We start from the raw sequence: 25,451 nt of genomic DNA on the forward strand, positions 1-25,451 counted from the left end.
TTTCCCTGAACCTGATTATTCTGGTGCTATATTCATTCTTATTTGAGAAAGCAGTGTCGAACAAAATAACAAAGCATGTCCTTTGTAATGAGAAGTTTGATAAGTGGGGAAGGTGACATGACAGAAATCACAATGGACTTCTAGAAAGCAGAATTCTCTCATTTGCAGATGATTTTTCCTTGCCTTGGTCCAACATACTTGGCTGATGAGTGTCCAGCTCATCCTCGTTGACATGCAAACTGACAAGCCAACTGCTGAATAGGTCTTTCTCATTTCTGCCAAGAACCTCTTTCAAGCATTTGTGAAATAAAACCCCCATGCTGAAGGCTGAATTGACACCAGCTCTAAGAGTAAGTCTAGAGTGCTGCGGATATCACTTAGAAGAATGCCATCTCCCAAACATGCACCACCGGCCTAGACAAAGTGCAAGGGAGCACGCAGAAGGGAATAATGCTGCCCTGGCCCCCAGGGAGGGACCAGATGGGACCTAATAGCTCTTTTCTACTACTAATTTCTATGATAATTCCAAGTTGCCACATGGCATATGTATTTTTTTTAATCTAAAGACAGAATATCAGTCAATGCAGTGATGAGGATTTTAATGAAAGGTATTTTTCATGAACTGTATCTATTCACACATGAGATTTCTCACCCACCCTCACCCCCACCCTTCAGCAACACATCCCCTATGGTTGGAGTGGAAGAAGTATAGAGAGAGGTCGAACACAACATGTTTATACTCATTGTCGATACTAATTAGAAACAAAGAGATTCCAAGTTTCACTAGGAGGTCAGACGCCTTTTGTAGTAATTCTATGAAGTCACCTTAATTTCTTTTTCTTATAGTCAGACATTGTGCCTGGACTTAAAGATTAAAGTGTGCCAACTGATGTCTGAGAAAAAAATTACAAAGGTGAAATTTCTTCTGGTTTTAGAGAGAGGATCAAGAGTTGGTGAAGATTTGGGAAAAATGACAAAGAGACTTTTAGCCATTCTCACTGACAAGTTCCAGTGCAACTTCACTGGGGATGCCTTTCCCTGTCCCCCCAGCCAGATGCAATTGACCCCTCCTCTGATCTCCTAGGAGTCCATTTGAACTTCAGGTGGCACTTGTCCCACTCTTTGATTGATTAGAATAATTTCATTTGTTGTTAGTTTTGGGTAGGCACTCTGGGTGACCCCACTACAGTTTCCTCAGCATCCCACCTTCTATACTTCAGACTGTAACCCAAAGGGATAGGCAGCAGGGAACCCGACCTCAGGCAAAACACCGAGAAGGGATGAGCCTCTCTTGACGGTCACAGACCATCTTAGCACAGACTTATTTGGCTACGGCCTGAAAATAAAGTCTTTTGGAGTTTGCTGAAGCACAATATTATTATATTTAATATAAATTAACAGATGGTATAAAGATCACTCGATGTTATTTTCGACACGCACTGAAAAAACATTCTCTCTTCCCTCAACCCAGTGAATACTCACCTCTCGTGACAAACTGCTGGAAATCAGGATTCTGGCATGGTTAATAGCTTACATGCTCAAAGCAAAAAGATACAAGCTCTGGTAGAGTGGGATGAGGCACTTCACGGCCCTGCTGGCATTGATGCACGTGGCACATATAAGGCTTGGCAGCAGCTTTCCACTCACTATGGCTCCATCAAACAGAGGCCCAAAAAACGGAACCTGTTGATTCAAAACAGAAAAACACTTACTTTTCCAATACCAGTAAAAGTCAAACCAAAGACATGAGAACAACTGGTTGATGTGTCAGACCTGTCATGACCACCCAGACCATCACCCACAGAAGTGATGCTAACCTTAGCAGGGTACGGGTCAGGGGCGTTCAAATCAAGCAACACAGATCTGCTCCACAATACTCCTCTACTTTGAACTCTTCAGCAAAACTTCTCATGACAATTATCACTAGGTTATTCTTTATTTCCCTTGTGTTGCCACTTACAGAAATAGCATTATTCTTTCTAGGTGCCTACATTGTGTGGATTATGCACAATATACAGCCGTGTCTCACTGTGCACCTCCTAGTCTTGCACCCTCCTAAAACCAGTTTGGAATTGGCAATGTTTCTGCATGGATCCTGATGTGTACTGCCTTTTAAAGGAGATGATGACTATCATGTTAACAGCTATAAGATCCTACTTGCAGTCCTCATTCTTGAATCTTCCTTCCTCTGCTTCTAAGATAACTGCGTTATCCTCATTTCTTTCTATTTCCTTTTTAGAGGCTTGGCTTTCCTTCACTGGACCCACTTTTACTACCGGAGCAAGCCACAAAGTTCTGGTGCCTGTCCTTTCTCACTCTCACTCTTTTTTTTCTATTAGAAATTAATTGACTCCATTTATTAATATGGAGAATGTCAGCTCCATGAGGTCAAGGACTAGGTCTGCCTTGTAACCCTTGTATTTATTCACTCTCTCACTTGTTTATTCATTTATTCAAAAATATTTATTATGTGAAAGACATTGTTCTAGTCACTGGGGACACAACAGTGAATAATGAAATTCCTTATTTCATTGACCTTACAATTTATTGGAGGTGTGAGAGAATAAACAGTATAAATACATAAAATATATATTAGGTAGAAAAGCACTAAGGTGAAAAATAAAAGCAAGGAAGAGCAATAGGACTCTTTCTGAGGGGAGAAGTCCTCCAATTTTAGAACATATGGCCAGAGAGGGCTTCAAAGAGAAGATAACATTTCAGTAAAAGCTTGACAGGAATGAGGGAATGAACCTCATATTATGAGGACATCTGATGGAAGAACATTCCAGGCCAAGGAACAACAAATACCTAGCCCTGTGGTGGGAGTGTAACTGCTATGGTTAGGAAACAGCAAGCAAGCCAGAAAGGCTGGAGCTGAGTGAGCAAGAAAAAGAACAGAAGGCAATAAAGTTGGGAAAGCTAGTAAGAAGGGCCTTAAAGGATTCTGGATTTCTGCTCTGAGCAAGAAAAAAGCCTTCTGGAGGGTTTAGGGAAGTGGGAGATCTGATCTTACCTACATTTCAAAGGTATGTTCTGGCTGTTGTGTTGGGAAAATTGCAAAAAGCAAGCATTATGGAAACCAGTTAGGGAGTTGGTGAATGATCCAGGCAAGAGATGACGATGGCTTGGATCAGAATGGTGGCAGAAGTGGTGAGACTTGGTAGGTGTCTGGATATAGTCTGAAGGCAGACAGATTTGCTGAGGATTAGTAATGAAGTGACTGAGAAAAAGAAGCATTAAGGTTGATGCCATAGTTTACGCCCAGCAACTGGAAGTTTGGAGCCACCTTTTCCTGAAGTGAAGACTAAAAGGGAGGGTCACTAGTTCAATTTTTAATATGCTAAGTGTGAGATGCCTATTAGATATCAGTGTTGATGTATGGGGGTGGCAAATCAGGTGACAGATCAGGCTGGAAGTCAAGGCAGACACTCCTGTTGGAGATTCATAAGAGTTACTTACAGATGGTGTTTACAGCCATGAGACTGGATGATCAGATGAGCAAGAAAAGAGGTTCAAGAACTAATCTCGTGCCCCTCCAATGTTTATAGAGGTTGGAGACATGAGGAAGAATTAGCAAAGAAGACTAAGGAGGAGTAGACATGAGGAAGAATTAGCAAAGAAGACTAAGGAAGAGTTGCTGGAGATGGTGGAGAGAAACCCCCAATGGGATGGTGGAGAGAAACCTCCACTGTACCTGGCACACAGTTGGAAAGCAAATACTGGCTTAATGGGTGAAATTATTGTTATTTTAAATAATTTAAATAATTTAATAAATGCAGGTCTCCAGCAAGGTCTTTTAGTTTGTGTCAAAGTCTATTTATTTGTGGAATATCTCTTCTGTGGTTGGCACTGGGAGAAGGGCTGGAGATAAAATGGTAAAACTGGGAATAGAAGAGAACTTCCTCAACTTGATGAACTCTTTAAGGAAAAAAAAATTGTAACATAATTAACGGTGAAATAATAAATGTTTTCCACCTAAGATATAAAAAGGCAAGGATGTCAATGTCACCTTTTCTATTCAACATATCCTAATCATTACAATAAAGAAAATAAAAGAAAGGAAGTAAAAAGAGAGGAACATAAAGATTAGAAACAAGTTATTTTTATTTACAGATAACATGATTATGTACATGAGAAATCCAAAGGAATTTAACTAGAACTGGATTTTGAAAGGTCACAGGATACAATATACACTCCAAATCAATTATACTTCTGAATGTTAGCTACCACCAACTAGAAAATGACATTTACAAATACTGTTCATAATAGCATCAAAAACATCAAGTGCCTAGGAATAAATTTGACAAAGGATACACACACACACAACCAAACAGGACCGAGGTAAATTAGAGACAACCTAAGAAATGGAAAGATATACAATGTTCATGGATAGGAAGTTTCCATACTGTTAAGATATCAAGTCTGCTGAAATGGAACAACAGCTTCAGCACAAACCAAATAAAAATTCTACCAAGCTGTTCTTATAGATATAGATAAGATCATTCTAAATTTATATAAAAATGAAAAAACTTAAGTTAGCCAAGGCAGTAAGATTTACATTACTTAATTTCAAGGGATACTATAAAACTACAGTAATTAATATATCATAATGTTGGTACCAGGACAGACAAATATATCAACAGAACAGAGCAGAGGGTCCAAGAATAGATCCAGGTGATTTGCAATAAAGCAGCATATCAGTTTGATAGGGAAAGGAAAGTCTGTTTCAAAAAAGGCTCTGAAACAAGCAGATAGCCATTTTTAAAAGTGAACCTTGGCCTCTATCTCATACCACACACAAAAAATTTAGGTGGATTATAGATCAAAATAGTGAAGCTAAGGGGTGCTGGGTGGCTCAGTTGGTTAAGCATGTGCCTTTGGCTCAGGTCATGATCCCAAGTTTCTGAGATAGAGCCCCACATCAGACTCCCTGCTCCACGGGGAGTCTACTTCTCCCTCTCCCTCTGCCTGCCACTCTCCCTTCTTGTGCCCTCTCTCTCTTTCTCTCCCTGTGTCAAATAAATATATGAAATCTTAAACCTAAAAAACCTTAAAAAAAAAAATAGTAAACCTAAAACCACAAGGTTTCCAGAAGAAAACATATGAGAAAATCTTCATAATTTGGGGTCAGGGAAGGGTTTCTTAGGGTATAAAAGGCAACAGTCATAAAAGAAACAAAATTAATTGGACTTAATAAAAATGTAAAATGTTCTGCTCATAATGAAAGCGAAAAGGCAAGGCACACATATTCACCAAACTGGACATATCCTCAATGTCCATCAATAGGAGAATGAATGAAACAATTTGTGGTACATTTAACCAACAGAAAATTCCACAGTAATGAAATGAACAAACCACAACTACATGTAACATCATGGGAATGACCCAAACGTTATGCTGAGTGAAGGAAACAAACACAAAGAAGTTCACACCATGTAGTTCCAGTCACAGAAAGTTCAAAAGCAGGTAAAACTAATCAACAGTGACAGACATCAGAACAGTGACCACCTTTTTGGGGGGTTAGTGATTGGGAGGGAGTGTAAAGAGATTTCTGGCAGCTGGCAATATCCTATGTTTACATCTGGGAAGCATTAAATCATTTGCTTTGAAAACATCATCAAGCTGTACACTTAAATTTGTGCCCTTTTCTTGATTAATGTTATATTAAAAATATTTTTTTAAAAAAGTAAGAATATAAAAGATTTGAAAAACACAAAAAACTCATCCTAATGGATACATACAAAATATTTCACCCAACAATTGTAGAAGACACATTCTTTTCAAGCATGCCTAGAATATTTTTAAAAAATTGACCATATTTGGGGCATCTGGGTGGCTCAGTTGGTTAAGCTGCCTTTGGCTTTGGCTTAACTGCCTTTGGCTCAGGTCATGATCCCGGAGTCCCAGGATTGAGTCCCCCATCAGGCTTCCAGCTCCATGGGCAGTCTGCTTCTCCCTCTGACCTCCCCTCTCACGCTCCCTCTCACTCTGTCTCTCTCTCATAAATAAATAAATAAATAATCAAATAAAATCTTAAAAACATAATGACCATATTCTAGGCCAAGGATCCACAAGTAGAGCCTTATGTGGCCTGATTCCAAGCCTGGTGACTTTTCTGTATAGCTTGTAAGCTGAGAATGGTTTTTACTTTTATAAATGGTTGATAAAAATATTTTGTGACATATAATAATTATATGAAATTCAAAATCAGCCAAAAACGAAAGTATTGCTGGAAGAGAGCCATAAACCTTCACTTACATACTGTTTATACCTGTTTTCACACAGAAAAGAACTGAGTAGCTGTGACAGACACTGTGTGGGCCACAAAGCCTAAAAGGTTTACTACCTGGTTCTTCACAGAAAAAGTTTGCTAAGCCCTATTCTAGGTCATAAAGCAAGTCTCTGAAAATTTCAAGGGGTTAAAATCATACAAACTTAATTCTGTGCCCAAAGAACTAATAAGTTAAAAATTTGCAACAAAAGGATAACTAGGACAAATCTCTAAGATTAGAAATCAAGAAAGATACTTCTAAATAACTCAGCAGTCAAGAAATATACTTATTTAAAAATATGTTAGGCTAAATAGTCATGAGAAGAGTGGATATTAGATGTTGAAGCAGACTGAGAGGGAATATGTGGGATTAAATGCTCTTGTTAGCAAGGAATAAAAGCCTCAACTTCATGAGACACACCTCGGTCTCAAGAAATATTTAAAATCCAAAAGAAAAATAAACTCAAAACAAGAAGGGAAAAAATAGTAAGGACAAAAGTAGGCTTTAATAAAATAGAAACAAATACACCATACAGACAACCAAGACCAAAAGTTGGTTCTTAGGAGAAAGGCTAATACAATTAATAATCAGAACTTTAACTCAGCATTTCATCCCTGTTGAGCATGTGTGTTCACAACAAACTAAAGTTCCTGGACGACTCACAACTGGCCTCCCCTAGCATGATGACCAGAGCCTGAGATTAGTAAGATTTCCTCACCAGCTGCAAGTTAAGAGGCACACGTGGAGCTCCCATCACTAAAGGAAACACATCTGAGAAGGAAGCACAAACCTAGAAAGTGCAGCCCAAATGGTTTTTTCCTTATCAGGCCTGGGTGCAGGCCAGGACACTGTCACATCCAAGTTCTCTTGCCCAGACAGAAAGAAAGCAGAGGGGGGATGGCACTGAAGTTCATGCTGCAACACTGCTTAGTGTGCCAACACAAGGAGGCATCCAGCCGTGGAAGCCAGCACAGAGGAGAATCCTTGGGACACAGAAAGCTAGCTGAAATCTCCACTTGATCTGTGGGAATTAATCTTTCACGGACTCAGTCAAGACATCTGGATGCTCCAAAGCAAGGCAACGAAGAGCTGAGCTCTGTTCAAGTTCCTCACGGATTACCTCCAGCTTCCAGAAACAGAACATGGCCACATACAGGTCTCCTGAGATCCAAGCTACACTGAAAGCAATAAATGCAGAGAACAGGTGGCTTGACTTACCCAGTTTGGCCAGTTATGCATCCCCTTTTAAAAACTGGGGGGGGGGGGGGGGGCGTGTGTTCATAGCAAAGATATGACTAGGATTTCTGCACTCAGCTTTTTGGCATTACCTTTATCAAGCAAGAGGTGGGTGACAGCACAGAGATACAGCATTCAAGTTTCTGCTGGACTCTGTATGTGTGGCCACAAAGTGTTCACAGGATGTGAACAGAGAAGCACACACATGTAAACAGGCTTTCATGAATAAGCATCCACATACTGAGGTGAAAGTGAAAATGAACACTTTTCTACTCTTAAAACAGCTAAGATTCAAATTCTGGACTCTGTTTGGCTGCCAAGAAACCAAGTCCCCTTGGTAACTTACTACAGTTACGTACATGGATGTATCTGGAGCCCAGGAAAGATGAGGTATGCCCTACTCTCCTTACAGAGTGGCCGAAACATTCAAATGCTATGTTAATCCCTAAAGAGGGTTGCAAATACTATTGTCCTAATGAGAGACAAGGTAGGAAAACTATACAATATTGAGACAAGGGTAAAAACTTTAAGAGAAATATAAGATATACTTCTGAGAAAGAGAATATTTATTTCCGTATATTTTAATCTTCATATTGTACAGATACATTCTCTAAATAACAGAGGATCATTTGGGGGAAAAATACATAAAGGACTCTAAAATTTTTCCTGAAAATTTTGAAGTCTACATAGAATCTTTCTAGGTCAAAATGGAAGAGATTTCAGATTTTATCAGTTTTTTTTTTTTTTAAGGTTTTACTTATTTATTTGACAGAGAGGGATATCACAAGTAGGCAGAGTGGCAGGCAGAGAGAGAGGGAGAAGCAGGCTCCCTGCTGAGCAGAGAGCTCGATGTGGTGCTCGATCCCAGGACCCTGAGATCATGACGTGAGCTGAAGGCAGATGCTTAACCCACTGAGCCACCCAGGCACCCCATGATTTTATCAGTCTAATAGTTACATATTTGCCTGCTTTCATCAAAGCCCCGATAAGGGCTGTAAAGGAATACAGAGGTAAATTTGTCAGAACCCTTATACATAAGCAGTTTGTAGGGGAGAGAAAATATGTATTCAAGAAGACAAAAAAAAAAAAAAAGAGAGAAGAGAAAAAAAAAGCTTTGGTTCAGGTACAGATATAACATTCTGGAGCTGCAGAGAGTCCTCTGCTAGTGGAGAGAAGCCACAGAAGTCTTTGTATTGGAGGTGGGCATGACTGTGGATATCAGCAGAGACCTGTGGGAAGAAAGGGGCACTCCAAGCAGATGGTATAAAATAAGAAGGAAACAGTGAGGTGGCACTGGCTCTCTTTGCTAAAGCAGTGTTCCCACAATGTATTCCTTGAAGTGCCAATCTAGCCAAGCATTAGTTGGTGTTATACGCATTACAGGTAAATAAAGAGAAAGACTGTGGCTGGAACAAGGCAAAGGGCTGCACCCAGATGCTGAGGGACTTGCTTTGTATCACGGTGGGAAGTCAGAGATAGGGCCACTAAAGGGAGTAAAGCAGGAGAGGCTGGACTACATACTTGGGAGGACTGGAAAGCTCTGCCACAGGTATCTAGGGAAATGTGTGCAGCGTCATTACCATTCAGAGGCAAATGAAAAGACTGAAGAATAGCCGTGGGGACTGAGCTGGCCAAAGCTGGCTTTCCACGGAATAGCCTGTCCTGACCAAGGACATTTCTCTGGAGAGGCTTGACTCGTTCTTCCAAAGCCAGAATTGCCTTCATAAGGGATTCTCCATGAAGAATTGATCTGTACAAGACCTATGCAACCACAAAGCCCATGAGAGTGCTTTGAATTTAACACATTTTATTTTTATAAAATTTTAACAACATTTTCAGTCTATGGACTCCTCAGTCTTTCCAGCAAATATTATAACTGCTATTTTTTTTTCCAGTGGAAAATTTATTGTACTTCAATGTAATTTTTAAACTGATGTACCTGTCACTAATTTTGACATCTCAAGATTAACTTTATGGGTCCAAATATACTCCTTCAGTTCATAAGTTCACACTACAGGATTGTGAACTTCCCAGAGGGAGAAACAGTAGCTGGTCCTGGAATTGTAGATGGCAGAGATAGAAAAGCCCTTAAAGATAATCTGTTTTGACCTTCCTTATGCACAGATGTGGAAAGGGGAAGGCATGGCAGTGTCCTCTGGGAATGCACAGCTCCACAAGATCACCAGAGGGGCAATGTTCTTTGAGGAGGGACCAGTTGGAAAAATGACTCATTGGACTTGGGCTAGTTCCTCAAAAAGTAAGTGAAAACACACTTAAACTCTATTCTGCAGAACTTGGGGTAGACACAGGAAAAGAATTTCCAAATAGGGAGAAAGTCCCCTTAGGGAACAATCATGGCATCTCCATGAATGTCTTTTAAAGTAGGCTGATGGATTAACTGGGCCTATCAGGGATTCTCCTTTGATGGCTTTGGAGTCTATAATTCTTAGTAACTGAGATGAAAGTAATATACATAATTAATTGATCTATTTTGGAATTAATTAATAGGCTGTGTTAAGAAAAAGTAACAAATGACTCACAGAACAAGGGGCTGAAGAGCCCAGGAATATTTGATTTTTGATGATGAGCCCCATAGCTGTGGCTACTGTTACTAATCTCCCTCTGCTAGGCCAGGTTCTGAGCTCAGTGCTCACAGGCCAGTATGTAATTCCCACAATTCCATGAGGCTGATGCTTTATCTTTATTTTACAGAGAAAAATGTGGTTAGACTGTCTGCCTTTCTAAGCTTATCAAGGTCAGAGTCCTCACCTGGGGACATGGAAGCACTCAGCTCCCCCGGTCTTCCTCTTTGTCCCCCTTCCCCCACTCTGGCCACAGTAGGCATCTTTTCTCAGTTTTATGAAGCTCATGCCCTCTGTAAGGACTTTGCTCTTGCTGTCCTCTTTGCTTGATGCTCCTTGAAGGCTGCCTCTCCTGCTCCATTTGGGGTCACCTCCTGAAGAGTGTAAATATCACTCCCTGGGGGAGCTTTCTCTGCCCACCTATTAATGTACTTCTTCATCCCTGATCATTTTCCTTGTTCTGAAGTCAGCTCTGTCTGGTATTGATACAGTTAGTCCAGCTTTCTATTTACCTGTGTTACTGTAGGATCTTTTTCCATCCCTTTACTTTTAATCTGTGCCTTTATAACGTAAAATAGGTTCCTTGTAGACAACATAGAGTTTTTTTTAATCCACTGAGTTTTTTCTTTTAATTGGTATATTTAGACTGTTGACATGTAAGGTGATGATTGATATAGTTCGATTACTATCTAGCAGGTCTGTTCGCGTATTTCACTTGTTCCTCTTGTCACTTTCTATTCTTTTTCTGCCTTCACAGAGAGAATCCTAAGCAGGCTGTGCACCCAGCACAAAGCCCGACATGGGGCTCGATTTCACAACCCTGGGATCATGACCTGAGCCGAAACCAAGAGCTGGACACTTAACTGACTAAACTACCCAGGTTCCCCTTGTCTTCTCTGATTTTAATTGAGACTTTTATATAATTTCAGTTTTTTTTGTTTCTTAGCATCTCCATGATAACTTTTTTTTTTTTTAACTTTTTTTTGGGGTGATTGTTCTTGAGTTTGACATATACATTTGTAACTACTCCAAATCCTCGTTCGAAGAGCACTATTCTGCTCCACAGGTAATACAAGTACCCGTAATAGAGTATTGCCAATTCTTTCCTTCCGTCCTCATACCATTGCTGTCATTCATTACTCATCCAATCATCAAATACATGATTGCTATTATTATTTGGAACAAACTGTTATCTGCTAGATCAATTAGGAATAAGAAAAATAAAAGATTTCATTTATCTACATTTATTTCTATCTAAAGCCCTTCTTTTTAAAAGTAGATCTATATTTCTGATTTATATAATTTTCCTTCTCTTTGATGAATTTATTTCAACATTTCTTGCAAGGCAGGTCTACTGGTCACAAATTTCCCAAGTTTTGTTTGTCTGAGAATTTTTTCACTTTTGAAGGATACAGAATACTATGTTGATGGGTTTCTTTTTCTCAACACTTTATTTTCAGCCACTTGCTTCTTGCTTTTATGATTTCTGAAGAGGAGTCTACTCTAATACTTACCCTTGCTCCTCTATAGTTATTTTTAAACTGGTTTCTTTCAAGATTTTTCCTTTGTTTTTGATTTTTGGTATGTCTGAGTCTGTTTTGGCTGGTATAACAACAAGTCATACCCTGGGTGGCTTGTAACAACAGAAATTTATTTCTCACAGTCCTGGAGGCTGGAAAGTCTAAGATTAAGATGTCAAGAGACTTGGTGTCTGGTGATAGCCTGCTTCCTGGTTCATAGACAGCTGTCTCTGCATCCTCACATGGAGGAAGTGGTAAGAGGTGGTCCAGGGTCTCTTTTATAACTAATTCCATTCCTAAGGGCTTTACTCTGATGACCTAATCACATCCCCAAAGCCCTATCTCCAAATACCATCACACTAGGGGTAGGTTTCAAAAAATGAATTCTGGGGGCAGGGGCACAAACATTCAGTTTCTAACGCATAGTTTGAATATGATATATCTAGGTATAGGTATTTTAGTATCTATCCTACTTGGTATTTTCTATGCTTCCTGGAGTCATAGTTTGGTATCTGTCATTAATTTGAAAAATTCTTATGTATATTAAAATTATATATTAAAATGCATTACATACTTAATTATAATTTCAAATATTTTTTCTATTCCTTTCTTTTCCTCTTGGACTAAGTGTATACCTTTTACCATTGTCTCACAGGTCTTAAATGTTTTTGTTTAGGCTATTTTTTAAAAGATTTTATTTATTTATTTGAGAGAGAAAGAGAGACAGAGAGAGAGAGAGAGAGCACAAGTGGAGGGGTGGGGAGAGGGAGAAGCAGGGTCATCGCTGAGCAAGGATCCTGATGTGGGGCTTGATCCCAGGACCCTGGGATCATGACCTGAGCCAAAGGCAGAGACTTGACGGGCTGAGCCACCCAGGCACCCCAATTCAGGTTTTTTCATCCTTTTTTCCTTGTGCATTTCAGTTTCAAGGTTTCTACTGACTTATCTTCAAGCTCACAGTTTCTTTCCTCAGTTATCCAGTTGATTAACTAGCCTATCACAGGCATTCTTTATTTCTGTTACAGTGTTTTTTATTTCTAGCATTTACTTTTAATTCTTGGAGTTTGCATTTCTCTGCTACATTAGTCACCTCTTCTTGCATGCTGTCTACTTTTTCTATTATAACCCTTAATATACTAATCATAGTTATTTTAAAATTCCTGGTCTGATAATTTCAAAATCTGTCAAATCTGAGTCTGATTCTGATGTTTGTTTCGTCTCTTCAAACTGGCTTTTTTTTTTTTTTTTTTACTTTTAGTATGCCTTGCAGTTTTTTGTTGAAAGCTGAATATCATATATCATGTAAAAGGAACTAAAGTAAATAGGCCTTTACTGTGAGGCTTTGTGTGTGTCTCTCTCGGAGTTAAGCTGTGCTTATTGTCTGTCGAAGTTGTCAATGATCATGTGAAAAGCTAAAATCTCCTTGGATGTTCCTGTTTTTGTCTCCCTGTTGTCCCTCTTAAATAAGGCCTAGGATGTGCAGTTCTTTCCGTTGTTACTATACAAAAGTCCTTTGATGTTGTGATAAGGTATGGGGGAGAAGTGTTCCACAGACCTATGATCAGACCTCAGTCTTTTAGTGAGCCTGGATCTCTGGGCTATGACCTTCACAAGTGCTCCTCAGTTTTGTTTTTTGGTGTCCTCCCCACTTTCGCCTTAGACAGCAAAGTGAGAGGGAACTCGAGTTGGGTGCTTCCTTTCCCCCAGCTTGGCTTGGTTCTGGTAAAACTCCAGCAGGTAAAAGCTCTGGTAAAACACTTCCTCTTGAGGATAGGCCTGGTTAAGAAGAACAGAACACTCCAGGTGTATTTCAAAATGACTTCTTTCCCCTTCCTCTGCTGAAGCATGAGGGTTTTGTCCCCCCCTCCAATCCTCACTGTGAGAAAGTGGTAGGGCTCCCAGAGGGAAAACACAGAGAAGGGTGGGGGTCTCCCAAAGACCAGGCCCATCTTGACTCTAATTCACAAATCTGTGTACATGGAGCCTCCAGCAATTGGTCAACTAGAGTTGACATTTTCCTACTCTGTTATTGATTCCCCAGGGGTTTCTGTTCCTGAGTTTCTGCTATGGCAAGTTATGATTCTGTGTGTCTGCCTGTCTCTCCGATTTGGGGAACAGTGTTTTCCTTGTGACTTTAATTCTTTGATGGCTCAAAGAAAAGCTGTTGATTTTCAGTTTGTTTAGCTTTTTTCATGTTGTTAGGATGAGGGTGATGACTTCCAAGCTCCCTACATGCTGGACTGGAAACTAGAACCTCCCCTACCTGAATTAAAGAAGTTTCCTTCTTGCCCATCCTATCACTGTGTTTTATCTTTTTTTTTTTTTTAAAGATTTTATTTATTTCACAGAGAGAGATCACAAGTAGGCAGAGAGGCAGGCAGAGAGAGGGGGAAGCCAGGTCCCTGCTGAGCAGAGAGAGCCTGATGTGGGTCTCGATCCCAGGACCCTGAGATCATGACCTGAGCTGAAGGCAGAGCCACCCAGGTGCCCATCTGTTTTATCTTCTTTATAACACCAAAGCCCCTATCTGAAAGTCTCTAGTCAACCATTTACCTACTTATTTACTGGCTGTCTCCCTTACTAAAACTGAGATTCCAGGATCATGAGACCACCAGCCCTTGACACAGTATCTGACACGAAAGAGCCTCAATAGATACATTGCCTGAATGAGTGAGAAAAGACCTCCAGCTTCTGAGGCTCTGACCACTGGACATTAACCAAATCTGTTGAGCCCCTGAACATTCTAGAATGAGATCTGCTGTGACTATCTTTTTGCTTCATGAAGATGCTCGAAAGGCCAGGATGAAAGGGTGACAGTATGGTCCTAGGGTCCTGAACAGACTTCTGATGCTATATGTCTTCTTCTTCTTCTTCTGTTTGGTGGGATTGAGAAAAGGCTCCACAGGCAAAACACAGACATGTAAAAACTGCAAAGATTGACTAAACCTATTTTGAGATCAGCACCTAGAGCACAGATTAATAGGCACACTTGAGGAGACTCAGAAAAGAGCAAAGAAGGATGAAACTGTTAGTTTTACTAATTATGAAAAATAATGAGTGTCTCCCTCTTAAGACAGTACTCTTGGGGTTGGAGATGGGGGGAGTGGGCACCTTAATTCCAAAGAGGAAAATCAAGGAGCTATTCAGTCTAAAATTATTCAGAGTTGTCTAGTCCAGGCAATAATGACAACCAACAAATAAGGAAAAAAAGAATAGCCCTTTCTTCCTATTTTTGGCAACACTACACTTAGGACAATTTAAAATACATTCCTTAAAACAATAAGTACACTTCTTCCTATGACTTACGCTAGAAGCAGTTCATAATCAGTGAGATGTAGCTGTGATGGAAGTACACATGAAGAAAACCACCCAACAAAACCCCACAACAACAAACAACAAACTAACGGATATCAAGGACAGTACAGAAAATACACGCTTCCGGAGAAATTCTCGAATTCTGGGGGCACTGGACCTTGTTGCTTTGTCGCAGAGGAGTTCTGTGCACTTCTGACACCCTGATGGAACAATCAGGAGAACCCACCCCATCTCTTGGCCCAGTGGCCCCTCCTACTGAGGTAGCTCAGAGATGGAGAACGAGAATGGTCTTGATTTTTGACACAAAGCAGGCTCTACCGTTTGCCACTCAGCATGCATTTACACAGGCTGGCTCTAGCTGCCAAGGGAGGGATGTTAAGGCAAAGGAGAGAAAGATGTATATATCAAAGGCCAATTGAAAGAAAGGTAAAACAATGTCAACTTTTGAGGTAAATCAATGGAGAGAGAATTCTCAATAGCCAAATTGTTGTAAAGGATAAAATAGGTGCTAGGAGTTAGTAATAGGCTATAGATTTTTTCCATCTGTATTGGGGCTTATCTTATAAATAAATGTGTTTTATTATTCTTTGGCAACTGCTTGTGGGTGACTCAGATAGTCTTTCAAAAACTGGGCAAAAGAAATAATATAAATCCCTTGTATCCAGGGAATTCCTCTAATTAGGAATGGCAACAAATTAGAGAAGAAATTTGTTTTTGATATAACATCTGCAAATGACAAATGCCTTTCACAGAGTTCTCAACGTCATTCCTTTACTAAAAGAACTCCAGTAACAATAATAATAAATTCCCCAAATAACATATTGCGATAATAGATTTAATAACCTATTTTTGGGGTGCCTGGCTAGCTCAGCCAGTAGAGTATGTGATGCTTGATCTCAGGGTTGTAAGCTCAAGCCCCATGTAGGATGTAGAGATTACTTAAAAAAATAATGTCTTTTAGTAAATTCTGGCTATTCAGCATTTTCAATTATCTTTTAGAATAAATGATTCTTCACATACTCAAAAGTTAACAATTTACTTTCCCTGAGAATTTCCCAGAATATTTTATTTTATTTTATTTTATTTTTTTTAAGATTTTATTTATTTATTTGTTAGAGAGAGAGAGAGCATGAGCACAGGCAGACAGAGTGGTAGGCAGAGGCAGAGGGAGAAGCAGGCTCCCCGCCGAGCAAGGAGCCCGATGTGGGACTCGATCCCAGGACGCTGGGATCATGACCTGAGCCGAAGGCAGCCGCTTAACCAACTGAGCCACCCAGGCGTCCCTCCCAGAATATTTTAAAGGATATGCTTTATCTCAAGAAGGTTATTTGGTTGGGGTTGAGATAAATATTTAAGAAAATTGCATAGGGGCGCCTGGGTGGCTCAGTGGGTTAAGCCGCTGCCTTCGGCTCAGGTCATGATCTCAGGGTCCTGGGATCAAGCCCCGCATTGGGCTCTCTGCTCAGCAGGGAGCCTGCTTCCTCCTCTCTCTCTGCCTGCCTCTCTGCCTGCTTGTGATCTCTCTGTCAAATAAATAAATAAAATCTTAAAAAAAAATAAGAAAATTGCATAGAGGAAATAAAAAAGAAATTTCCATAACCATGCTGCAGTCAAACATATCCCATATATAATGAAGCCACATTAGTAAAAGATTTCCTTTCAAACAGAGATGCCAATACTGGCTACTCTTCATCTTACACATGCAAAAATGTTTTTGTGATTTCTGGTGCATCAGCATTTCTGGGCACTGGCTCCAGGAGAAGGTCCTGGGCTAGCTCTCTTCCTGAAGAGGGATGAGAATACACATACACACACACACGCATACGCTCACACACTCACAGTAGTTGTGAAACTGCAAGGGAGATAAATACCACCTTGGCAGCAACCTGGTGGGTTGGAGCAACTTAGGGAAAGGACAGGCATCTAGGAACAGAAGGCTCAAACAGGGCCCATCATCTAAGAGGGGCACCTAGAATCCTTGAAAAGGACTGCAGAGAGTACTTGGTCCCCAACCTGAATGCTATAGCTGAGGAAAAAAAAAGTCCAAAGAAATGAAGATACCTGCCTAAGACCTGTACCCACTCGTGGCAGCACCGTAACTAGAACTCTCGGGTCCTGAACTAGAACTAGACCTGGAACTCTATCCTGGTATTCTTTCCTGCCTGTACTTCTCAGAAATGGCTGAATCATCTATTTTCCTCCCCTACCCATATCTACCAGGGCCAAGTAAGGAGAGTCTGGAGGACATTAACATGTCTTTTACTTATAAAACTGACATTCTGGTTGAGGTGATAAGGAGGACTCAGCCTTCTCTTGTCTTAACTGTGCCGGGTCAAGGCTGCTTTGGCATGTCTGCCCTCTGGATGGACAGTCACTAGCCACGCGCTAACATACCTGGAGATAAAAACCTACCTTCACAAATTCATAAAAGCAAATGTTTTGAATACCAAATTATATTTAGTTGCTGAAAAAAGAAAAGCAACATGGGTTCTCACTGTGATTTGGAAGCTTTAGGAACCCCTTTTCTGCAGAATAAGTTGGGCATTTAAACAAACCCTTTCGAGCCCTCATGCTCTGCTCTATATGCAAGTCTCCCATGACAAAAAGCCCCCAGCAATCTGACAACAGTACATCTCTTTTTCATGATCAAAGACTACTGTGTCAATATTTACAGAGATGAACTTACTTTGAAAATAATTTCACAATGGAACCACATTACTGAATACACAGGTATGTATGTATGTATGTATGTATGTATTTATTTATTTTAAAAGTTCAATAAAAAGCTCAAGAAGTGAACAAGCCCTCTCAGACGCGAGGGTTTTCTGTGCTCATACAGCACGCCCACACTTCTTGAACATACCATTTCACAAATGCTGTGTATTATTAAGAGGAGGCGGATTCTGCCAGGCACATAATTTGTATATTTAAGGGAGGTGTATGGAATGAAAAAGCGAAATATGTTAAATTTCAAAGGACTTGGAAGCAATGCTGCCTGTGAGCTTGTATTACAAATAGCCCTACATTATTACATACGCTATTAATGAGGCTGAGTGAATGAAAGTACAATTTGAATATGCATGACTCTACCCAATGAGCAGGACTTTTGTGTACTGATGAGGTTTTTTTCCCCCCTCCTAAAAAAGGATTAAAATTATTCTTAGAGAAGTATGGCTGCCCAGAGACCAGTAAAATAAATTTACTTAGACCAGAGTCATACTATATTCAGATGAAATATACAGGTGCTAAAAGAATGCCTTTAATCTACCTACAATTCGTGGATTCGTGGAACTTGTGCATAATTCTGTCTTCCTCCAAAGGAATATTCCTCAACTTCAAGCAGCTGCGTCAATACAATTTCTAAGCAAAAATAATGATTTTGGTGGAGATCCCTAAAAGTAGGCAAGGTTAAATAAACCTTTTGAGTACAAAGCCTTTACTTCCACAGTGAGGAGCACTAGTTAAAAGACTGGGGAATGGGTAAATTATTGCACCAAATGGCTGAGAATTAATCTCTGCTGACTAGCTGTAATCTAACGAGGCGTCTGTGTCCCAGGGAGCCCGCAGCATGTCCCTGGCGGTATGTGCAGTGTGTCGAGTCTGCGTGGCACCCTTTGTCCTCGCTCACAGGCGGCCTTTCCCCTCATTGTCCATAATATCCTCATGCATCTGGGACGCGTGGAATGCATTCATACTAACAGACTTACCATTGTTTTCTCTCAGAAGCTTTGTTGAGCAAAGACTGCATCACGGTTACTGATAATTATATTGCTTAATTAATCAAGACAAAAAAAATTTGCAAATCATTGCCTGGTTGCCAAGCAGGGAGATAAAAAATGACAACAATACAAGCTGAAGCAATATAACAAAAGTAACAGCTATCTGATCAGAAATTCTTATATAATGAAGCTATTAATGCTAAATCGGTTAATGTTAACATTGCTCCAGGTGTCTCTACTTAGATGCAAACAAAAAGGCTAACATTATGGATATAAAAGGCCAAATGTTGCCATGGATTCTGTAACCTGATAGAGAGGACAGCCTTTTCATTTGATTAGGGAATGCAATTTAAATACCAGGGACTGAAGCCAAACAAACAGACTTTCCCTCCACAAGCCTCTTGCATTCACCCTGGGGTCAGTGGTTGGTGAACAAAAGGTCAGCCACACTTGCCCTGGAAATGTCTGGATTAATTTTATTACATTGTAATGGTTTGTACTTTAAATGTGGGGATAACACGAAATTTCCAGTTGGCTATTATTCTCTTCTTCCCTAAAGGGAAGGCTTTTGGACTGAAATATTAAGACAGTGATTTGCTCAATTCAACTCGTCAAAATTTATGACCAAATTTGTAAAACTTACATACATTTTCTAAAGAAATTTTGAAAAGGTATGTTAATACTTGTTTTCATGTGTTAGAAGTGTAATACCTTTTTAAAAAACCACTTTTTAAGAAAGTTAAAAGTGTGTCCCTTTTGATACCGTGAAGTGAATTGAAATACCTTTTATGTTCTTTATTTGCCACAAAAAATAATGGTGACATTTTTAGGATGGTAAGTGACATTTTAGAGGACCATGTTGAAAATGAACTAATAAAGCCAGTTAATCCATACTAAATAATAAAGAATCACGTTTTGCTGATTTGGAAGCTATAGGACACTAAATCTGTTGGTTGTCTAATATCAACATTTTCAGTTTAATTCTTAAAGTTAGTGTTCTTCCCAGACAAACACAAACATTATTAGTACTCAGAGCCATTTTCTTATACAGGAGTGAAAACTTTATACAAAAAGACATGAATCAAAGATAACACAAATATTTAGTGTGAAGAACTTGTGGCATCTTCACTCCCTGAATAGAAAAGAGGGTTCCCTTTATGTCAGGCTTCTCACCAGCCAGAGTGGGGCTTTTCTGAATTCAGGAGGTGACCCACACTGTGTCTAGTCCGAGAAATGATTTATTATTTATTCTACTTTCATAGTAGTGCCTATAACTGAAAAATTACCAGCAATGGTAATAACAACAGCAGCAATTAACACTTAAACGGTTTTTATTCTGAGTCAGCCACTGTTTGAAGCACCTTTCACTTCTTTTTTATTTTTAATTTAATTTACTTTTATTTTTTACAGTGTTCCAAAATTCATTGTTTATGGACCACACCCAGTGCTCCATGAGATACATGCATAATACCTCCAAAATACCAACTATCTTTCACTTCTTAGCTCATTTAATCTGCATGACTTTAACACTTTTGATTATGCTATAAATCCCAGGAAATCTCAGTTACCTATTATTTTAAAGATCAAAATACAGAGTATGTAGAATGATAACTTTTAGTTCCTTCAAGAGAACAATTTGGAATGAAAATGAAGATTACATTTAATACCAACCTGGAGCACCAAGTCATTTTCTTGAGAAGTGACTTAACTATGCTAAATGTTTAATTAAAAATGTAAAAGCAGGGGCGCCTGGGTGGCTCAGTGGGTTAAAGCCTCTGCCTTCGGCTCAAGTCTTGATTCCAGGGTCCTGGGATCGAGTCCCACATCCAGCTCTCTGCTCAGCGGGGAGCCTGCTTCCCTTCCTCTCTCTCTGCCTGCCTCTCTGCCTACTTGTAATCCCTGTCTGTCAAATAAATAAATAAAATCTTTAAAAAAAATGTAAAAGCAAACCCTCCTATTAATAATTCCAACACAAAAACAAGTCCCTATATAAAGCACCACTAAAATACCACTAAAGGCATGGCAAGGATCGAAAGTGCAGCCAATTTAGTACACAGCACATAACCATTGGATTGTTCCAGCCATTCCCATGATCAATACCAATTGATGTGGCTACATTGATTCTGTGGCAAGGTGCTTCAATTGTTAAAAATCATCACATGGGGGGGCTGTGCTACAGAGGCCTAGCTTTCTTCACGGCCATGCTCGCAATCCTTCAGGACTGACCCCCATTAGCAGCAGTCAGAGGCTTGGTGAGCAGTGCCTGTTTGTCATGCAAGGTCGAATTCTACACCCACAGCCATCCACAAAACGCTAGATGTGACATGGGGCTCATTCAACTCTTATTATTATTAATCAATATGTCCCAAATTTAAAATTACCGTTTTTTAAAATTAAAAAAATTTTAAATTCAAAACATTTAAAATACCATGAATATCTTCAAACTGTAATTCCCAAAGAGTCTAGACATAAAAATACAGAATTTTGTGCTCCTGAGGAAAGATACTCTAAAAATCCCAATTCATACTGAATTTCCATATGGCATTTGTAATTCAGATATATGTGAGACATTCACCAGTTGGAAAAAAGTCCCCTTTAACATATTTATATCATTGTTTTTCAAAAACAGTGAATCATATGGTAAATGCTATATGAGTCAGAGTGATAATGTGGTGAAAACGTACCTCGGGTTTCTTCGTAATCGCGATAAAGAACATGTGATTCTTCACTGGGTAAATAATGATTGAAACGTCTCCGAAGGCGGTCGGGATAATTCCCCTGCGGTAGTCCCTGGAGTGTTCAGACCAGACGATGTGGACCTCGTCATTCCCCAAGTGACGGAGCTGCAATGGCCAATTGGCTCTTTATTAATCAGAGTGATAACAGCAATTTATGAGGGGTCGTGGCTTACAAATTGAATTATAATACTCAGAGGCAAAAATATTTCACTACTAAAAAAAGGTACGATGCCACTGTCTCCTATGATGATTTGAAAAAAAGACAAACACGTGAAAACACCACTTACTTTCTATGGAAATACACTGGCACTGAGATGACGCATATAAGCATGGCAGGTACATTATTGCTAGAAGGGGATGAGACCTTTTCAAGGATTTTTTAAAATTGAATTTTACTCCTGTATTAAAGCCTTATGCTTTATATTGCTGAGCATGTCTCCAAATAATTAACGACATGAGCCTTTTATTCCATATTACAATAGAGCTTCATAAAACTCTAAATTCAATGGTTATTAAGAAAAAATATGAATATGAGACCAAAAGCTACTATAACACAATTGTTACCAAATGTATAAAAACTCGATTTGTGACAAAGCTTTAAGAAAAAGTACATATAAAATTACCTTTAAGAAACTAATAAGAATTACTTAAATTTAATAACAACAATAGTAACTAGCTTTCAGAGAGTGTGTCTTACTATCCAGAAAGTATGTTCACATGTATTGTTTTGTTAAATCTTCCTACTAACTCTCTGAGGCAAATGACATCATCTTTGTGCTATCTGACAGGGAAGAGATGGGGCTCAGAAAGAGAAAGGCACCACCTGACAAGGTGTGCAAATAGCAAGGAGCAGAGCAGGCCTGGAAATCTGGGATAGGGCCTCTAACTTAGTGCCATTTCTACTGCTCACAGCCATCAAAGTCGACAACAAAAGCCAGTTGTACTGTCACTGCTCAAATAGCGTAGCCCGCTTTTTTGGGTCATTTTATAGACAAAGAGGCCATAAAATCCAAAAACAAGTCAGCGACCCCCAGGATCTCTGAGGAGGGCTTAGCATGCCTCCAAGGAAGAGACTCTTTGAGACTTCTTCCTGGGCTGAGCTCTTTGGCCGCAAGATCACCCTTGATGAAGGTCCTGTGTACTGACTGTGAATCCTGGGCTGGAGAAGGCCCTGCATGAAATTGTCTGATAAGCCTGAGACTGTGATTAAACAAACTAGATTATAAAGATTAAAATGTTGGCCAAAATTGAAGTTCTACAACCAGAAAGGCTGACTGGTGAAGGCTTTCTGACACCTATTGAAAGTCTGAGGTTTGGTTCTTTCACATGCTGCAGAAGAATGCTATCTACCATCACTTGGGGAAGCATTTCTTGCTTCCTAGTTTATTTAATAGATGAACCCCAATAATGACTAAATTCAGAGGCACTATTAATAAAATAGCGATGCTGCACCAAAGGTAATGTAGTTTTGTATTAAAATTAAAAAAAACAAAAAAGATGCTCTGGGGTACCATGTATTTAAAACACATTAGTATAAAGCAAATTTTCCTTACACACTATTTGACCACAAAAGAAAACTGTGAGGTGACCCCAACATGGACTCTTTTCCATTTACAATGTTACAAAGGAAGTTGGTTTGCTGCAATGCTTTCCTGTTCTTCACTCGTCGCGCTTCTGGGAATGACTGTTTGAGTCAATTTTTAAAAATTGACCTTTGTACTACAGTGAGGTACAGGTGCGATTACAGGTAACCCCTATGAGAGGGGCACATGATTCAGCTGTGTCTGAGCTTGGGCGCTGGGATAAACACAACTGTGGGTGTTGAGCGCAAGTCATGATGATCTAGAACAATTTAACAGTATCTACAACTTTCTAAGTGTAAAGTTACCCAGCATATCTTTCTTCTTCTTCCCCCATCACATATAAAGGCGAAAAGGGTAGCAGGCAAAAGGTGCAGCCAAGCCATCGCCACCCATAAATAGTTAAAAGAAAAAGAAAGACACCAAATTCTCATAGCAAAACTGAATGTCTCTCTATATTCCTCTATTTCCACCTCTCTTTCTTTTCTCTTTCTTTTTTAATAAAACATGCCTATCATATGATCTCCCTGATATGAGGGAGAGGAGATGCAACATGGGGGGGTTAAGGGGTTAGGAGAAGAGTAAATGAAACAAGATGGGATTGGGAGGGAGACAAACCATAAGTGACTCTTAATCTCACAAAACAAACTGAGGGTTGATGGGGGGAGGGGGGTTGGGAGGTGGGGTTATGGACATTGGGGAGGATATGTGCTATGGTGAGTGCTGTGAAATGTGTAAACCTGGCGATTCACAGACCTGTACCCCTGGGGATAAAAATATATGTTTAAAAAAATTAAAATTAATTAAAAAAAAACACAAAAAACAAAATACATGCCAGGATCTCACAACACACTCCTGAAATTCATTTGTTTTGGAGTGAAAACATAGTCAGCATTACCAGCAACACAATAAAGGCAGGTTTTCAAGGGAAATAGGAATTGTATCAAATTGAAACGTTGTGGGGGTGGGAGGTGGGGTGGGGGGAATTTAGCCTAGCAGAAGAAAATTGTGACAGTACGGCTGCCATCACCCTGTCAAGAGAGGCAAAATGCCAGGTGGTTTTGTTGTGCCCCTTGACATAATGCCGGCACAAGAGTCGCAATGGGAACAACACACCTACTAAACACCCTTCAAATGTGGGGCTACCACTTAATGCCAGCACCTTAAAACCTGTGATGGCTCCTTTCAACCCAGAAGCATAAGTTGCTCAAGGCATTTGCTCTGAGGTAATACAGTGATTACTGACATTTCCAGTTACTTTCCCTTTCCTCAATTAGGATCCTCAATTATATAATCCACATAAGTCTCTCCTAATTCTGTTTGGGCTGTGTTCTCAGAACCATAGCAAGGGAGAATAGTATCACACTGACAGACCTGTCCTCCCAGTGTGGCACTTCTTTAATTAAGGAAAAGCTATTTCTGTGTGGTAATGATACAATTTTCATCATCTCAAAGCTGCTTTCAATATCATGTGCTCCAGATCTCTGGACAAGTCACAGTTTAATTGGCTAACTCACAAAACTAAGAGCTAAGGCCACAGGACCCACTGACTAGCATATCTGAGCAAAGAGCAAAAACATGCCCTCTTCTGCCTCAGACAAGAACACAGGCAGGTGAGACAAGTAAGCTAACCCAGCCATGTCAGAATAGGAAGGAATACTCTGGAAGCTTCAATGTGTTGCTCAATGTAAAGGGGATTTCATGACAGAGATGTCATTTTGTGAGTTCTGGAGAATTCTGAACAGAGGGCCCCCTATCTAAAATCCACCAGTGAGTCTGTTGCGTGCACACAAGTGAAGCTGGTATGACTCATGTATATTCTGGGAGAGACTGATGAGTCTCGTCCTGGGACGGAGCTGTCACTCACGCCTGCTACTGCTCCAGTTGTACAACAGGCTCCAGAATGCACGGATGCTTAACAGGCTCAGAACAAATGCTCGCTTCTTCAGTCTTAAGAAATCAACCCCATGTCCTGCCACTTCTCGTCCTGACAGAGTTTCAAAGTCCCTCCGCCTGGGCCATTCTGCCTGCTGCTGCCAGGCGGCACGCACTGGTGACACTGGTCATGGTACACACCTAATAGGCTGACCTCCTTTCCCGACTAATTGCATTACATCGCCAGCTGGCTCCAGAAGGAGTCGTCTGTTTGATTGAAGAATTCCTGCTCCTCAGTAGGCCCGGCTGCTACTTTTACTAAGTAACAGTCAGGCCTGACATCCCCATTGTTCAGCTGACAGTGTGCCCATCCTAAAATCTAAGTTTTATTTGTAAATTAACCAAGAAACTTCCTGCCAGAACAGTGCTGCCTGGAGACTGATAATGTGGGCCTTTCATCCCTTTTCACTCGTACTGTATCACTGCCAATTTGTTTTTTATGCGGCTGGCCAGCCTGAGGCTATAAAAGCCTTGTAAGACATAAGTGCAATTATAGTCCTGGAGTCAAATGAATTGGACAAATCCAATAGCACAGCTCTGTCCCCACTCTGCAA

General features: G+C 40.0%; 1 protein-coding gene across 4 annotated transcripts in view; it reads right to left on the reverse strand.

Moving 5' to 3' along the window:
- Positions 1-25,451, reverse strand: part of LOC111141378 (Ral GTPase activating protein catalytic alpha subunit 2) — a 316,071-nt gene that overhangs the window by 79,763 nt on the left and 210,857 nt on the right. For all 4 annotated transcript variants that reach the window (XM_022493879.1, XM_022493878.1, XM_022493876.1 and 1 more), the window contains 2 exons: positions 21,329-21,487; positions 1,556-1,683 (listed from right to left, as the gene is read on the reverse strand). In XM_022493879.1, the coding sequence (XP_022349587.1) occupies positions 1,556-1,683; positions 21,329-21,487 (287 nt within the window). The remainder of the gene's footprint in view (positions 1-1,555; positions 1,684-21,328; positions 21,488-25,451) is intronic.

The sequence above is a fragment of the Enhydra lutris genome, unplaced genomic scaffold, assembly GCF_002288905.1.
Source record: "Enhydra lutris kenyoni isolate GAN:26980312 unplaced genomic scaffold, ASM228890v2 scaffoldscaffold6, whole genome shotgun sequence".
NCBI classification, from domain to species: domain Eukaryota; kingdom Metazoa; phylum Chordata; class Mammalia; order Carnivora; family Mustelidae; genus Enhydra; species Enhydra lutris.